Raw genomic sequence first — 18,435 nt, forward strand, 5'->3', positions numbered from 1 at the left:
GTGCAAGAAAATAGAAGTAAAGGATGAGAAGGGACTCGTATCTATAAATCTGGTGATGGGAAATCGAGACCATTCTTACCTAGTGGTTTCTATTAAGTATTAGACAGAATATCATCTGGAGACTGGGAGACAGGGCATAAAGAACAGAGCACAAAAGGTATGAAGGAGTCACTGCAGAACAGGGAGAGGCATGCAACTACAGAAATGTAAGATGACACAGTGTTGAGTGCTTACCTGACTCTGTGATCATGAATTTATAGTGATATCAACATGCTAGGCTATGTTCTTTTCTTCAGCATTATTCAGGTACGAAAGAAATAGGTGATTAATTAGGCTCATCAAGAGTTAAGATTTTGCCAAGGGAACTGAAAGTACTAATAAAAAAATGATTAAAATGATGAACCATGGGATAAAAGCTATATTCAGAGTAAAGCAAATATTAAAGGGGCTGATGAACAAAGAAAAGGGTAGAGATCAATTGATTAGAAATTTCAGTGCAGTAGGGATAGTTAGGAAAGTAAGTTAGAGTAATAAGAGGTTGTTATCACAGAGCAGATGTTATTACTTTCAGAGGTGGCAAGAAATCTTATTTCAAATTTTAGAGCTAAAACCTTAGCACTACAGTTTAAATGTATAACATCTTAAAATAAGGAAACTCCTTAAACAGAAAGCTATAATGCAATGCTGAATTCATGAGTTTAATAAGTAGAATCTAAGCCTAAAGTTTATCTTTGACTATATGAGGATGCTATACTTTTATACAGTGACATATAATTTAAATAGAAAACATTTGTGTTTCAGTTGACATTACGCTTTTTTTCATTAAAAACTTTACTTGCAGAGCATAAATAGGGAAGAATTAAATTTAAAAATATTGTGAAGCAGGAAACTGTAAAATTTAAACTCAATCTTTATAAGCAATTATTTAAAAAATATAGAATAATGAGAAGAATGTTCTTTATGAACAAAAAAAGAATCGTATTGAAGGTCAGAGATACAAGAAGACATGGTGAATAAGGATATAGGTAAATACCTCTAAATAGTTACTGATTGTATACAATAATAATATTATCTAATTTGAAGGTTAAATAAGATAGAACTAAATCACTGGATTAAAATTACATACAAGTAAGAAGTGTACTGTTTCAGACAAGGTAATACTAACTATGCCAGACTTAATGTTAAGGCTAGATGTTAATAAACTTTCTAGGATAACTAGTAAAAGAATCAATATAGACAATCTAACCTCTAAGTTGGGGATAGAGATTGAAGATAAGGAAGGAATCCAGCCAAACATGGGCAAGGAAAAAATATGTAAGAAAAAAATAGAAAGAACCACATAAGATGGTGAAATAAATCCAAATATAGCTCTAATACAGTAAAAAAAAAAAAAGGGGGGGTGAAAGTTCCAGTTAAAAGACAGGTATTAAACTAGATATTTTTTTAAATGAGCTAGATGATATTTTTAAGAGATAAACCTAAAATATAAGGCCTCAGAAACACTGAAAGAACTGATGAGTATACTAGTGAATACTAATCAATAGAAAGCTCTATTAATATCAGACAAAACAGAGATTAAGGCAAAAACATAATTAGGTATAAAGAGGTTTAGTAAACAGTGATAGAAGATTCAATTTACTTGAATGCACCTAATAAAATAGCTTCAAAAATTTTAAAGCAAAATCAATAGAAATACAAGGAGGAGTTGACAATTCTACCATTATACAAGGGGAATTTTACCCTAATTCTTTAACGGATCAAGCAGAAAAAAAATATAACAGGCAAGGGGTACCACAGCACAATAAATAAGCTTGCTCTAGTGACATATGTGTAATGTACCCAACAATTTGGGAACATACCTTCTTACCAAAAGCTCAAATAATAATGAAAAGTGACCATATTTGTGAAATGATATTAACTGAGTTTCTATCTTCTTTCTAATATTTTGCCAGACATGCATAGAGGTTTCCTAAAACACCAAGAGAAACAGAGAAAAAGAAAGGAAAAGAAAACAAGACACTTCTCAGGTGTCAGTGAAGAGACAAGAATGTTGGTATCTGTAGAGATAAGAGAGAGAATTCAGCTTGGTTGGATATTGTCTTGATATCCCTAAACACTTAATTGCTTAGAGATATCTTAAAGGTGATGACTGCCAACACAGTATTATTACTCTACTGGGGATAGGGGAAGGGAGAGGGAAATAGCACTCAAAATGATTCCCACTGCTTTCTGGGATAGTCTGGATTACCTGAACTCTTTAAGGAATTATTCAGCTGAGAAAAGGCTTAATCACTGCATAACAACAGACAAGTTCATTCGTCATAAAAGAAGTACCAGAAATATATAAAAATTATTTTTATTTTTGGCATAAAAATTTCAAATGATAAGTAGTGTGTAAAACTATATTCTGAACATAACTTTCAGAATCCAATCATGTCACACAATCTTCAGTGTAAACCACTCTGGTTCAAGCTATTGATAAATCTCCCTGGAATATTTCAATAGCTCCAAGTAAAAATGTAAGCTCCATGAAGACAAGGAGTTTGACTACTTTGTTCTCTGCTGCATCAACTCCAGCACCTAGAATAGTTTCTGGTACATAATAAGAATTTAAAAGATATGTATGAATGAATGAATTAGCTTTGAAAGGGCAAAAAATTTAAACTGGCGCTGAATGGTTCCTTAAAGGGTTCCCTAAGGATTCTATGATCCTGTAGTTAAAAATTCCTTTTTCAGTATTTTCTGTTATATCAAGAGGAAAGCAGACACACAAACTCTGGTTAACAGTTAATAGTAAAAACAAGAGTCATTCGATCATCAACATTAACTCCTAAATATCGACTAAAAGTAATAAATATACCTAAAAACTGAATTTTCTAATAGCAAAGCATGTATTATTTATTTTAAACATCAGGTGTGAAAAATACTTCTCAAATTAGAAGTCTTAGAGAGAAATTCAACAACATATACTAGATCAGCTTCTGCAAATGCACTTCCAAATGTACTTTCAGAGGAGCACTAGCCAAATAGGCCTCTTTTACCTCAAAAATTAGTCTACTTATCTAAAAGGATTTAATTTTTCTGTATAAGTTAAAACAGCTTATTAGTATATTATCCTTAGTATCGAAGTCATACAGTTCTATAAGGTAATCACGAAAACCAACAATTATAGTAATGTTTCATAAATGTGATAACAATAAATATTCTGAGTTTCCTTAATAAAATATTTAAGCTCAGGTTATTTTCACACTGCATTATGAATCCATTTGTATGCCCAAAGTACCAATAAAGTGTCTTGAATTGAAGATTATCTGGCACTTTTTGCTGATAGAAAAAGCTAAAAACATGCATCATAAAACAAGTTATTTAATAAAGTTGTAATATTTAGTTTATTAATCAAAGTCAATGTTTTAAAGACAAACATAAAATGTTTATCTGGTAGAATTTCTCATATAGGAAACTTGAAAAGCTCTGTACTTACCTCTAGATTTTCACCATCTGAACCTTCTTTTGTTTTAGATGCAGGAGGAGGGGAAGACACTGGAGGAAGAGGGCTGCTTATAATTTGGGAGCTGAAAAAATAATAGGAGATATCACTAATATGTAAAATATTCTGTCTACAAGAGGAGATACACATTTTTTAGCAGAGTTCACCTCAATTATGTCTGGTTAAGGTGTCACTTCCTAGCATTATGCTCTGGTAAAAAAGGCCCCGTCAGAGAATATAGGCCTCTTGGAAACGTATAGCAAGTCAGTGTATTAAAACTGTTGCTAAGTACTGTAGTTCCAAAAACAGAGCCCATTTTACTTTAACCCAACATTTCAGCATTTCCTGAACATATCTGGCTACAAGGCCACCCCTATCTTTTTTTATCTTTTTAAAAAATATACAAATTAGTGACCAGCAGACCATAATTTGGAAAGTATTGGTTTAGTTTACATCCTGTCATAAAATCTTAAATAGTCTTCTAAAAAAAAAAAATTCTAGGTGCCATAAGTAAGGGGAAAATAAATTAGCATGATTAGAGACTAAAGGCTTCCAATCAATGTACAGCAGGAGAAAATGTAAAGGGTTTCTCTTCTCTTAATATAGAAAAATATAAAACCACCTAGGGATGAAAAAAATGTTTCCTGTTTTTCAGTTCTTCTCCAAATAAAACACAGAAGAAAAACAGTATTAACATAATCATAAAGAAAAATTCAGAAATATAATCTTAAGCTCATGTGATAATTGAGAAAATTGGACTGATTCAGAAAATCTGAATTCTAGATTTTGTTTTGTCATTAACAAATCTCATGACCTTTACAAACAACTTGATACCACTGGGCCTCAGATTTCTCACCAAAAGTCCTAATTATTTCAAATTGTAAAATTTTGTGGAAAGCACAACAGCAAAGTAGAAAGAACAGGAGTCAACTCTACTATTTGGAGTCAACTCTACTATTGGCAAGGTATATGATTTTGGGCAATTTAGTTATTTTCTGGTTAAGACTTTCAAATCTGAATTTGGGATATGAATACCTACCTCAGAGCATTATTGGAACAAGTTACTGTATGTAGACCACCTCACAGTGTCTGCTACAGAAGTGAGTTCTTAATTGCTATTACTGTTAATAGCTGACTTAATTCAAGTAACATGCTATTTCTTTAGCATAACTACCAAAGAGGTGACAAGTAGCCAACAAAAATTTACAATAAAATATTCAAGTCCACTGGCATGCTCTGTCCTTCATTTTATTTTTGTATGAACAGTAAATAGTATCTAATACTTTCTGTGCTGTATGTGTCAGACACTTTTCTAAACATTTTATATACATTAACTCATTTAATCTTTCAACAATCCTTAAAGATCAGTTACTGTTGCTATATCCTCATTTTTACAATGAGAAACTGGGGCCACACAGAGAATATTTAACTTATACAGCTAGTAAGTGGTAGAGTTAAGATTTTAACTTAGGTATTCTGACTCGTAGCCTGCAAACACTGCTCTGTAACATAGTACTTCGTTTTGTGAATGCATATGCTATATTCATTAGTAAAACTTCAAACTTAGTACGCACTAGGGTTTGGTACATCTAGGAAAAACAAAAAAGGAAAGAGCGTTTGAAAAGGGGAAAACTTAGATTTGAAAATAAGTCCTCTCTGGATATCCATACCTATCTATTTCTGCAGAATTTATTCCAGAATTTGACACGCTCTCTGACACTGAACCCTGACTATCTTTTTTGGTAGGTTCTAATCCATTCTTTATATCATCAAAATTTTCATATTTGAGAGCTTGGACCAGCTGTAATAGGTACATCAACAAATCCTGGAAAACAAACAAAAAAATAAGCTAATATTAGAAAAACAAATGCAATGTGATTATAGACATAATTGATTCCTAAATATCAAGCTAGCAATTTTCTTTTATCTAGCACTTATCAATTGTGTTCCCTTTGGCAGGTTACTAGGAAACTTAACCTCCTGGTGTGTCTCATTGGGTCCTCATCTATAAAACAGATGTAATCATATAAGCCCTAGAGATGAGTTCTGAGGATTAAATCAGTTAACCGAAAAAAGTCACAGAATAGTGCTTGGCACAGAGAAAGTGGCCATTAAATGCCTTATTTAAAGTAGTATCCAAAAAACAAAGGAAAAATTAAAACAAAAAAAGAGTTAGACGGTTCATGTAAAAGAAATTAATGATGGATCTTTTTTTAGCAATAGATCAGATAATGGCATTTATGTCTAAGGTTACGTAAGAAACTCCAAATTTTCAAGTTTTTAAAGAATTTGTTTCATAATCTTTTCTAGTTAAAAATCTTGCATTCCTTTTTCTTCCTAAAAGCTTGGTTTTAAAGAATTTATGTTGCTTCTATACAAAAAATCTTATAAAACAGACATTTTAACACTTCTGGTTAAAGAAAATACTTTCCTGAGGACTACAATAAAGGTTTGAAGAAAAATTCTTAAGCCTAAATTTCCCACACTTCTATTGATAATCAATGGGATAATTAGGACTAAAAAAGTGTCAACAAAGTAGCTTTACTTTTCCGGGTATTCTCCTAATGTAAAAAAGTCTCTTTAGGTTTAATGTTTAGGATAAAAATATTTTCTATCTTACTCTATAAATATAGCTCTTAGCCCTTCCCAATGACTTTTAAGAAAACCCCCCAAATCTTTTTAAGTATCTATTATCTTCTAGTTCCAAATGTCAGTCACCTAGTTAGCCCCTCAAAGCTTGTAATTAGATAGTTTTGAGACTTTGCAACTATCAATTCAATTTCCGTCTCTTCTTTTAGTCCACAAATCAAGTTAAGTCCCTTGTAAAAATTTCATAGCATATGCTTTCCTTTCCTATTTGTAACAACTATAGCATTTGTAATTACCTGTTTATTTACTCTTTGTCTTTCCTACCATCTTATAAACTCTATGAGGACAAAGACCACATCTCAACAACCTATTTTCCTTATTTAATATATTTTTTCATAACTTTTTTCTTACATTGACAGTCAACATTTTTATCATTACCCAAATACTGACAGAGTAATATAGGTGATTTCACCATTAAATATGATTTTTTTCCCAAAAAAAGTTAAATGAGAAGTTAACTGGCTTATTAATTCTTATTCAAATATCTCTTCAATCCATGTCAGTGGCCAGGAAAATCAAGTGACTTTATCAAAGCACTCCTATAGAGTACTGTTTCTAAAAACTTTTTAGTTGCAGCAATAAACATCTGATTTTCTATTATTTTATTTGAGTTATTGCATCTAATATCTATAGGTATGCTTCCATGCTTTTTCTTTAAAAAAAAAATGAATTCCATAACAGAATATTGATTAATATACTTAATGACAAGTAATCTTCTTGGGAGGTAATTCAGTTTCACTACTACCCTTGATTACCAAGGCACGCTTCAGAAATGCCACTGAATATATCACCTGTTATGTTTTCCCAATTACAGAAAAACAAAAAACAAAAAACAAAAAATTTATCCTCTTTTTAAGTCACTCATCGCCATCTGATATGTTGGTCATCTGGTATTCTATATTCAAACTACACTTTCTTTCTTTTGTATGGAAATGAATTAACTACAACAGTAAGTATAAAGTCTGTTTGCTCATTATATAGTCACATCTTCAAAAGTATAAAATTCCTCCAAGCATAAAGGACATAAGCATACAAGTAAAACGAAGAAAAAAAAATCAGGTTTACATCTCAGGCAAGTCAATAAAAATTTCTCAAGAACTATGAAATATTATTTAGATAGTGATCACCATTTTTCTCAAGAACACGTTAATTCTAATGCTTCAGAGTGCAAATGCAAAGTCTCATGTCAAATTCACTCTCACTTCTTAATTAAAAGTGACTCTTCATATAGGCATTTACAGTTGGAGACATGGGTCCTGATCTTGCCTCACAGACGGCCACATATATCCCACATGGCGGTTAAAGTGAAACACTTTATATTTTTCCTGTACGTTCCAGTTACCGTCCCTTTGCTCATATTGCTCTTTCTACTTGGAATGTAAACTCATGTCCAACTGTGCAAGTTCTACTCTCCCTTCAATATTTATCTCAAATGCCACTTCCTCTTGAAATTCTAATGGGGAATCTCTTATTTTGAGCCACACAGCAAACAATAAGAAACATGGTTTTAAAAATTTCTTAAGTATAATATTAGCAAGTCTAATTCAAAAAGGTATTAAGAGATTGAGTAAGATTTATTTTACAAATGTACAGCTGGTATAACATTAGGATATCTATCATTACAGATTTCATATTTAGTATATATTATATACTGATGTTTTTCAGAGAGCATGATGTTAAGACCTACAGAAAAGTAGGAACCCACCTAAACCTATTAGAATAAGGGAAATCACTAAACTGACAAGGTAAAATATAAAATTTAAAATGAAAACATAGTTTTGCATTTAACTAACAAAAATAGGAGATAAAAGTGGTTCATAATAGTAATATAATTGTCACAGAATAAATTTAATTTTTTAAAAAATGCATAAAATTTTTTTTAAAATTGCAACTTGAATAAAAAAATCATGTCTCCAGAAAGAAGATTCAGTATCATATGGATGTCAATTTTTTCCTCATAAAAATTTAATGTGATTCCACTTAAAATTTTGGTGGCATTTTAAGAAAATGATAGAATTATTTTAAGTCTTGGAAAGAATAAATGTACAAAAATTATAAAACTTGGAAAAAGAACAAAGGAAGAGGATTTGTCCAATCATATGTATAAAGGTATTATAAAGCAACTGTAATTTTTAGAAGCATAATACAAACACATGCAAAAAAAGATATTTGTAGAGGATTATCAGTGAAATGTAAAAGGCATATATATTTTGACTTAATAATTCCAATGCAAGCCTCTTATTCAAGACTATAGAAAAAATATATACACGTTTGTTCACTAAAATACAGTTTTGCAAGACTGAAAATAACATAACTGCCTATCAGAAGAATCTGACAGGTTAAATAAATTATAAAATATATTTGCAGTAAAATATGCTACTGTTAAAAATAAGATGTCCATAAAGTCTAAGCTAAGACAAAGCATTTTTTTTTTTTACAAATTAAACATGCCCCTGATATCATTTGCCTTGATATTCATTTGCCTGTTTCCAGACTTTAGGACACCAAATATATGTGTTGATAATGAAAAAATGTCCAAGATTATATTGTTCAATCAGTAAATCAAGTTTTTGGCAATATAAGATGTTCCTATTCAAGTTAATTTTAAAAAGAGTGTCTATATTGTACATGCATACATATGCTTACAATTTGCAGAGAGAATATATGGAAAGATAAATGAGTGGCTACCCTTCTAGGGATAAGAAATGACTAGAGGAGTGGGGCTGTCAAAAGAGTATTACTTTCTACACTATTTCTTTCACAATTAAAAGGCGAAGTAAGTCGGAGGCGGGGCGGTGGCGGGCGGGAGGTTAATATTACAGTAAAGAAATAAACCAAACACTGTGGAAGCAGAAAATGAACAAACAAAAACGCTGCTTCCTTCTGGGATGGTTCAGAGTGGTATCCCAGAGGTGGTAAGGTCTGTGCCACAGCACAATGAAGAAACACATACAAAGGCATGGTTACTGGAGAGACTATGGCACATTCAAGAAATTAGACTAATTGTCTATGCATAAAACACAATATTTTTCATTCAAGTTTTCCAGTTGTACTGATGTAGATATTTAGACAGAGTTGCCTCTGATATATCTTTTGATGCTATAATTATATGTTTCTATTATCTTTTGCAATATCCAAAAACATTTGAAGTTTATCAAATTATAAATACTGTACTCCACAGATATAGCAAAAAGGGGACATTTTAAAGCAATTACAAATGAAAGGCACAACATGCTCATGATTTCAACATGAAATGTACATAAGTGTGCAATCTTTCTGCCTATGTGCATATCAAAACTCTGCCCTACAAAATTTTTTTCCACAACTATCGAATTTCATAAGCAGCTATTTTCACTCTATTTTTGGATCGGAAACTGAGGTGAGAACAATATATAGTGTTTCCAAAGACAGACATAGGTACACAGAATCAGAGAAAAGACAAAATTCTGATCTTAATATACATCTAATGAATCAGTCATAACAGAATTAAAAGGCCTTTTTTTTTTTTCAGCTGAGTATGTATAATCCATTACTTAACAAAGTTCATAGAAAGGGAAATCATGAGATAACCACTATTGGATTTACACTATATCTCTAAAACCTCAAAAAAACTAACATTCAATAAGTCACCCATATTTTGCAGTTTAGATGCATGCAATGTTTTTATCATTATCCTCAACTCATAACAAAAATTATTAAATGGTCTAGAAATAGCTCAGTACCTGCACGAACACTGATAATTCTAGAAACAAATACTTAGCATCTAAGCTTATAAGGGAACTAGTCAATGAAAAATGATGATTTACAATTTTTCTACTTAAATTCTGAACCTACATTGAGGAGCTGCTTTGACTATGCCCCAGAGGCTTTTGTCTAAACTCTATGACTCCTGTCACAGATAATTAATGACAAGTAAAATTTTTAATGAATTTCAAAGTAAATATTTCAAATAACATGGTAATTTATTTCTTGTGATACAGTAAAGGCAATTAAGAAAGAGAAGATAATACTCTGAATCACAATGCTCAGGATTGCTTTTTGACAGGAGAGTGAAAAATATATCGTATTCTGATAAAATTCTACAATATCTGAGATTTGCCTCAAAGTAATCTAGTGGAGAGTAGGGAATGGGGAGGATAGAATAAGTGGTGTTATAGATGAAGCAAGATTAGCTATGAGGTGGGTAAATTATATGCAAGCTGAAGATGGGTGAATTATATGCAAGCATTGAATATACTATTTACTTAAGTGTTTAAATTCTACTATAATTAAACGCACACAAATATTGACCTTAATAAATGCTGTGTTTTGAGTCCTGAAATTCAGATACTACTATGAATTCAAAATAATTTAATTATTTTTTTATAAAGGTCATTGACAATAGGTTCTGCAGAATCAGCATTCCTATATAAATTGAGGCTTGAGAAAAGTTATTTCATATCCCAAAAGCCTCGTACAGACTAGCATAAACTATTAGGTTATGTCTGAAAGCACATTCAGCCTACAAAAATTAATAAGTAAAAAACACTGCTGGATTAGTCTATCTTATTAGGAATTACTAAAATTCAAAATCCAGCAATACTTTGTGTCAACAGAGAGTGTTCTTTCTTCTCTAGTGGTCTAATATGTACATAAATAGCCAGCATAAAGTTTGCAATCTTCGCTTCCCAGGGGATTCAAAACCACCTTCAGAAAATCTACATATACACGTAATTGTCAGCAACTGAACTCTAAAGGAATTTGAAGGAGAATAAGATGCCCATGCATCTTTATGTTTTAAAGGCCTCAAGGGCTTTTCAAGGCTACAATTAAATGTGGCTTATTGTATACTGACTGATATAGGGGATCAGAATTATTCCCTAGCTGGTGCTGCATTAAACCATTTTTCATTAGAATTCCTTTTTCTAGACAGAGCAATTCAAGCTCTGCTGCCAGGTAAATGTCCTGGGAGAGATTGTCCTATCACAAAACAGATCAGGAAGTAAATTTTCATTTCACAGAGAAGTCCTTGGAGGAATATTTTAATTTTACTTCTGAAAACACACCTAGTATATCCTCTTTCCTTCTAAAAAAAAATCTCTCTTGTCTCTCTCTCTCTCTCTCTCTCTCTCTCTCTCTCTCGATCTCACACACACACACACACACACACACACACACACACACACACACACAGTCTATAATCAGGCTGTAGTTTAAGATGTACCCAAAGAGGAATAATGAATAATAATGTACCTCATCATCTGCCTGTCGCAATCGGGCAACAGCATAACGCCTCACTGTTGGATTGGTGTAATGGGAGGATAACAGCTCCAAGGAATCCTCTACATCCATTGGCTTCCATTTCCCCAGAAGTTCCAATGCTTGTTTGGCCTCCTGAGGTAGATCCCAATTAACACACTTCAAAAATTTTGTCAAAGCCTAAAATTAGAAAAGATTTTAAAATTAGAAACAACAGCCTATTAGCTGAGATAGGGAAAGTCAAAGGTGACTAGACAGAATTCTGCCTGGTTGTGATGAAAGAGTCACAGAGTCATCAACAGACTCCTGTGTAAACACTAAACAAAGTTATACAAATGATGCTCAAAAACCCTGCAGGACAGAAAAGATCAAACTACTTCCAGAAAGCTATGAATTTTAAAATTTTCTTTGGCTTTTCTTCACTATGCTTTTGTTATTTTAAAATATTGCAGGGCTCAAGACATAGAAATAGTTGAGTCATGTTGCATGAACTCTGAGATGCCTTTGAGAAGACGTTCATTTTACAACATCTCCATGTGACATAAAGCAGCCAATGAATAAAAGAGTACAAAGCCAAGCAAGGGTAGAATCCATACCACTAAACCCACTCTTGAACACCTCTCTAGACACTGGGTTTCCTAGACACTCACATACATGAGGACTCAAACTAAATTGAATATGCTATGTCTGTCACACAGAGAAGTAACTATTTAAAAAGAGAGTCAAACAAAACCTCCACAGAAACAAGCATAAAAATGGATATGTACAGAAGCAGCAGCAGATAGTCCAGGATTCAGCTGGCTGTTTGCAGCATCTTTCTAGAACCTCTTTAGATAGGTAGCATACTAAAGTTTTCACCAGACTGTCAGGTAACTAAATTACCTTGAAGCATATCACTCATAGTTGTATACATAATAAATGCTCTTTAAAGAAAGGTACATATCTGTTTTCCATAAACAGTAATCTCCCTACTGGCAACACTTTCCTGGCTGATCCCAAGATATTTTCTTCTTTCTCTTCTATGAATTCATCACTTGAACAAAGATAACTTTAAAATTTTAAATGCCTTCTCCACCCAATTAAAACTTCTTCATTAGTAAATTCTCAAGAAAATATCTGCTTAGACAATAAAACACAATACTGGTTAGTATAGCATAAAATGAAACTTCATGTCCATTCCCTAACTTATTCTTGATTTAATTAGATTAAGAAAAAAGGCTCCATGGAGACTATCTAGCCCTGAGGCAGGACAGTTAGCCCAGGGAAGCTCCCCATCCGCCATTCCAGGATATGACTCTGGAATTTTTCCTTAGTCTCTTACTCAGCCCTCTCTCCTTGTTTTGATTTCAACCATGAAACTCCAGCAGGAGAAATAAACCAAGGCCAGGAGACAAGATAGATGGCTTTGGACCGCCTCCTTTCCTCCAGGTGGCATGGGAAACAGGCCAAGATCAGAAAGTAGGCCGGATAGCCTTGGGACACATCTACCCCCCAAGAGATAAGAACTTGGTCACCAGAGCTCCAGGCCGGGGTCCCTCTTTGGACTCCTATGCTGTTGAGCTCTCTGGCATCAGTCCGATGCTCAATATATTTAATTTCAGCAAAATAAGTGACTTACCCATCACCTCAAAATAGTGAAGAAGCTAGACCTAGAATCTAGGTTCACTGACTCTCAGCTTGTGCATCTTCCGCCTCCTTACCATTAAGGTACTGCCATCTCCTAATTAGCTAAACCCATGCCCCTTCGAGCCATTACTGCACCAACATTGATCTCCTAAATCCATTCCCAATTCCAGTCAATTATTTCCTAGCAATGTTTCCTGTTTTTCTTCTCAGATTGATTCTCACTATACCATATATCTGGAGTTTGGCACAGCCTTCTAAGAACCTCAATACCAGTTTATCTTCTAAGCATTTCACACAAACTCTCAAAAGCTCAAGTGGGAAATGATTTTAGCACGAACCTCCCACTGTCAGCAGAAATTTACCTTATAACATCCCTGACATAAAGAGGACCAATATTTACTTAACTAATTCCAGCGACTAATTTCCAAAGAACCTATTGTATTTATAGACAGTAAAACAATTTTTGTTGGTTTTTTAAACTGTAATGAAGCAAAAGACAACAGTGTCTTCATTTAACTTCTTCCCCTGGTCAGTTTCATTGTCTGGAGATAATGAAAGTCAACTCTAACCCCTACCACATAGATGACCTTTCCAATATTTGAAGATGATGCCAGATTGTTATAGCGTGGTTTCCAGATAGATGAGTCACTCTAGTTTGTAAAAACAAAACAAAACAAAAACAAACAAACAACAAAAAACAAATGTAACAACAAAATCTTGGCTCATCTCAAAACATTCCATTGATAGCTCTCACCACAATCCAAACCTCTCTCATTAAACTAACTCTTGTTGCTCTTCTATGATTCAACTAAGTTAACCTATTTTATATATAACTGTTCAAATCCTATCTACAAGACTTCCTTATACTCACCAAAACAGGAGTGTCATTTTCTTTAAAGCCAGGTTATCAAAAATTCAATTTTTCCAGGAAGTTTCTGGCAACTTTCAGCTCTTCCTTTAGTAGCTGTCTCAATCTTACAACCTTCATTTAAATCATGCTCTTCCAACTGCTTTTTATTTATTTATTTTTTATTTTTTATTTTTTTGCAAAATGCTTTTGTGGGTGTTCTTATTTCTACAACTGGAATCCGCATTCCCCAAGGACAAGTATCCATTTCCCCTGTATCTCCTGCAAACCTCTTAGTAAAGTGTCCTCTCTCCCCGTAAAAACACAGCCTGACCTACTAGTTCATTCCACACAATTATTTTTCACTTCTAAAATGTATTTCTAGGTTGAACGTGGAAACAGAGCAATACTTCTTACATAACTACAGCAAAAGCTTTCCCATTTCATAGTACATCAGCAGTCTTAATAGAAACGTGCTGCTTATAAGCAAATCTTGCAGCACGCCAATGTACTCAATTCAGTAATGGAAACAACCTAACTCCCAGTTTCTCAGATTTATAGATTACTAAGATTTTATAGAGTACAATACCGCCAAAAAACTTCGGTCACTGTACAAAGAATTCCACAACTTTATAATGCTAAATATTACAAATGTAAACAAGGAGGCAACAGAATGAAGGAGAAAACAAGAAGAATGAGAAAGAATAAGAATTTGAAGGCAGCAATGATAATGATGACACTTTAGTGTTTCATTAATCTATGTAAGTAAAGGTACAGGACTGAAATACATTTTTATTCTTAGGGTTTCCACAGATGATTTGAGTGTACATACAAGCTGCAGAACCAGAGTATTTGGAGTCAAATCTGAACTCCTGGCTTTATCAATTATTCACGGAGTCATCTAGAACACATTATTTAACTTTTAAGTGACCTATCTCCTAAGGTTGTGGTAAAGATTAAATATATTATAGAATGTTACTATTTAGAACAGAACCTTGCATATAATAAATACTTGATAAATGTTAATTATTTTATTATCCAATATTACTGTTATTCTGTTTCTGAGGTTGACTCCAACATCAAATGTTAACATTACTGTTTTATATTTATATTAATAGCAATAAATATTTTAATCTTTTGATCTTAGAATCACCTCACTGTTATCTCCTATTCTGAAAATCACGACCACAATAACTTTAGAGCTGAAAATACTATATTTCCCATATACGTAGTTCTAATTTTAACTTCTACCAACTTAGTTATTGGAAAGTTCTACTTTATTGCTATTTCTCTACTCAACACACTTCTGACACCAAATGTGTAGGTTTTCCACACCATCCAACTAACTCCCTGATTCTCTAAGAACACTAACTGAGTGTCCTACAATTTAATTCAATTCTGACACTAACTACCTGGAGTCAGTGCAGATTCCTGGGGTTAAGGAGCCAATCTCACAAAGCTGCTTCCCATTTCAGAAGCCAATTTTAGGTCCCCAGGTTGCTCATACTTCTATCTGACTTGGCTACAAATCAGGGTTCCCACAATACCCTCCTCCAGTTTGATGATTTGATATCATGGCTCATAGAACTCAGAGAAATACTTATTATTACTGTTATATTATAAAGGATACAAATGAATAACCATATGAAGAGGTACATTCGGCAAGGTCTGGAAGAGTCCCAGGCACAGGAGTTTCTGTCCGCATACAGTTTAAGGTGTGCCACTCTCCTGTCACATGGATAACCAAGAAGCTCTATGAATCCCATCATATGTTTTTATGAAGGCTCCATTACACAGACATGATTTATTAAAATCACAGGCCACTGGTGATTAACTCAACCTCCAGCCCCTCTCCCAGAAGTTAGGGGGTAGAGCTGAAAATTCCTACCCTCAACTCACAAGATTGGTTCCTCTGGCAACCAGCCCCATCCTCCAAGTCACCTCATTAGCATAAACTCCAGCATGGCTGAAAGGGACTTAAAATGAGTAATAAAAGATGCTCTTCTCATCCTTACCACTGAGGAAATTCTGAGTGTTTTAGAAACTATGCCAGGAACCAAAGACCAAATGTATATTCCTTACTATATCACAACATCACACTTGTTCTTCTAATGCTTTCAATTAAAAACATTCAAAACTGAAAGTACATCCTTATCCTGCTCCTTCCACTTGCCATATTTCCTTATTTCGGGCATTCAGGCCTAAGTCTGGGGCATTGTCTCCAAGTCATTTTATACATTCCCTCCAAAATATCTCTAAAAATCAGTACACGCGTCTTCTAATTTGTCTTTTTTTTTCATTCTCAGCTCTGCTCCATTCTACCTGGTTCACCTTCCTTAAAATATCACTTGTTAAGACACATTCTGTTGATTTAGTAGTCTCCTATTGCCAGTGAAATCCAACTCCCAAGCACAGAATTCAAGGTTCATCACAAACTGACACGTTTTCTATTTCATAACCATTCGTACCTTTGTGTCTCTGAACCTAACACTCTGCCTTACTCATGTTCTTTTTCCCTATGAAAAATGATCAAACAAAAAATACCATGAAAGCTTACACAAACTTTAAGACCAATCTTTGCTCTGTGAAACCTCCTCCACACTGATCTTATTCTGCTCCACATTTTTATTAATTACCTAAATGTTTACCAAGAGAGTAACCCTTAATCGATTACTATCTTATATTTCTCCATTTTGATGGTAGATAAATATCCTTTCCCTAAAGCAGTTTGTTTATATGAAGACAGAGAAATTATAGCTTGAAGCTCAGAGTCTTGATTCGCCACCAACTTCTGGTCAGGATGCACAAATGTAATTATTCGTGTCCTGAGTCCTGATATCACTGCCTCAGTGGATACTTCAGAAGCAATTTCTTAAGAATATTCAGTGTATCACTATTACCTTTACCAGATACAACTCTTCTGACTGCATGTTTTTCCCAAAATATAATGGAAAGAAAGGCAATAATGTAAAGCTGTTTTTAATCAACATTTTTATAAAAAGAAAGGCCATTCACTATGCTAAAAACTAGTTTCAAAAAGTGATAACATTCACATTTTGCGTTCCATAAAAATGAGTCACTTCTTACATGCTATGGGCCACAAACTGAGGTCTAGACTAGAGGGTTTTCATCTGAAATACTTAAGACTGTGCCGGCAAGCTCTGATACACAGTCATTTAGAAAAATTATAGGTAGAAAGACCAAATTTAATTAAAAAATAAATAAGAAGTATAACTTTGTAAGAACCAATTTCCACCAATTTTTTTCTGAGCACCGCTTTCTCTGTAGAAAATCTTTTCAGCCTCAAGGCCCAAATGCCAAATAACTTAAATCATTGTTCCTGAGAAACTGACACTGAAAGAATTTCTTTGAGTAAACAAATTAAAGGACAAAGGTACAAAAGTATTTGTTTTCTACAAAACTCATTTTAAATTATTATAAAGATACAAATGTGGCTGTGTGAATAATTTCTCTGGTCACTCCAAGGCCAATAGACATTTGGTTTAACTGAAAAGTGCTTCATGAACGTTAAAAAAATATTGTTCACTTGATTCTAGTGATCATAAGAATCCTATAATATGTCCTGAGAATTGAAGTTTCATCACTCACTTTTTGAAAACTTGAAATCAACCAGTTAAATGAAACTTGTCACATACTTTATATCACTTGAGCATTTTATTTCTTTTGCACATATCTAGAAATAATTGAATTTCAGTGGGAAGTGACTACTTGTTTAAACAAACAATTTTTCTTGCAAGCCTTTCTATCTAAGGCTGTTCTGCTCTGTAAATCCATTCTATGCTTCTTGAACCTATATATTCTAAGAGGTTTAATTCAATATCTTGCTGTGTATTTTAGACAAGACTGTGCTGCATTCAAGATGCAATTTCTGTGACCAAGGTTATTCTTCATTTAACAGAGTATCACATACTAACTCAGTTTTTTCATAAAACACAAAACCACAAACCTGTGATTCTATTAATGAATATTTCTCTTTTTTTGCAGTGATAAAGAGAATAACACTTGAAGCTATGGCAAATTTTAAATTATTCTCTCATTATTGTTATGAATATAAGAAAAACGACTATGGTTTATTTGAATTTCCAAAGGCCTCAATCAAAGATAAGGAGGAAAAGCTGAAGAGTTAAGAGGAATTGCAACTACTTTTTTATCTTTACTTTTGAAACTAAAGAAAATACAACTGCTTCAGAAAAACAAGTTAAAGTAGCTAAAGACCATCTCATGAGGTTGTGAAACATATTTATTCTTACATAATTATGTAATAATTTTCTGACAGATATTAAATTTCTTGATGCTTCTCTGTTTTGCTCCCAATGCATTTCGTAATTTCTGCCAAGGCATGAGCATGATGCTGCAAATATTTTCTCTATAATCCCTCTTACTCTGTGTTTTCACTGACTACCTTCTCTTCGAACTCATAAATGTGATCACACCAAAGAGCAGCATTTATAAACTCTGTGATTCTGCAGAAGTTTCTTAATCACTAAGACTCAAGTTCCCTCATCTGTAGAACAGCAACGATAATACCTAAATAGTGTGTGGGGGGTTATGGGGCCAAAAAGATCCC

The 18,435-nt window shown here is 33.3% G+C and overlaps 1 protein-coding gene across 5 annotated transcripts in view; it reads right to left on the reverse strand.

Annotated features, from left to right (window-relative positions):
* The window catches only part of PIK3C3 (phosphatidylinositol 3-kinase catalytic subunit type 3), a 123,186-nt gene that overhangs the window by 59,443 nt on the left and 45,308 nt on the right, over positions 1-18,435 (reverse strand). For all 5 annotated transcript variants that reach the window (XM_039842657.1, XM_039842682.1, XM_039842667.1 and 2 more), the window contains 3 exons: positions 11,369-11,554; positions 5,158-5,312; positions 3,482-3,572 (listed from right to left, as the gene is read on the reverse strand). In XM_039842657.1, coding sequence (XP_039698591.1) covers positions 3,482-3,572; positions 5,158-5,312; positions 11,369-11,554 — 432 coding nt within the window. The remainder of the gene's footprint in view (positions 1-3,481; positions 3,573-5,157; positions 5,313-11,368; positions 11,555-18,435) is intronic.

This window comes from Pteropus medius, unplaced genomic scaffold, assembly GCF_902729225.1.
Source record: "Pteropus medius unplaced genomic scaffold, Ma_sr-lr_union100, whole genome shotgun sequence".
Classification (NCBI taxonomy): Eukaryota; Metazoa; Chordata; class Mammalia; order Chiroptera; family Pteropodidae; genus Pteropus; species Pteropus medius.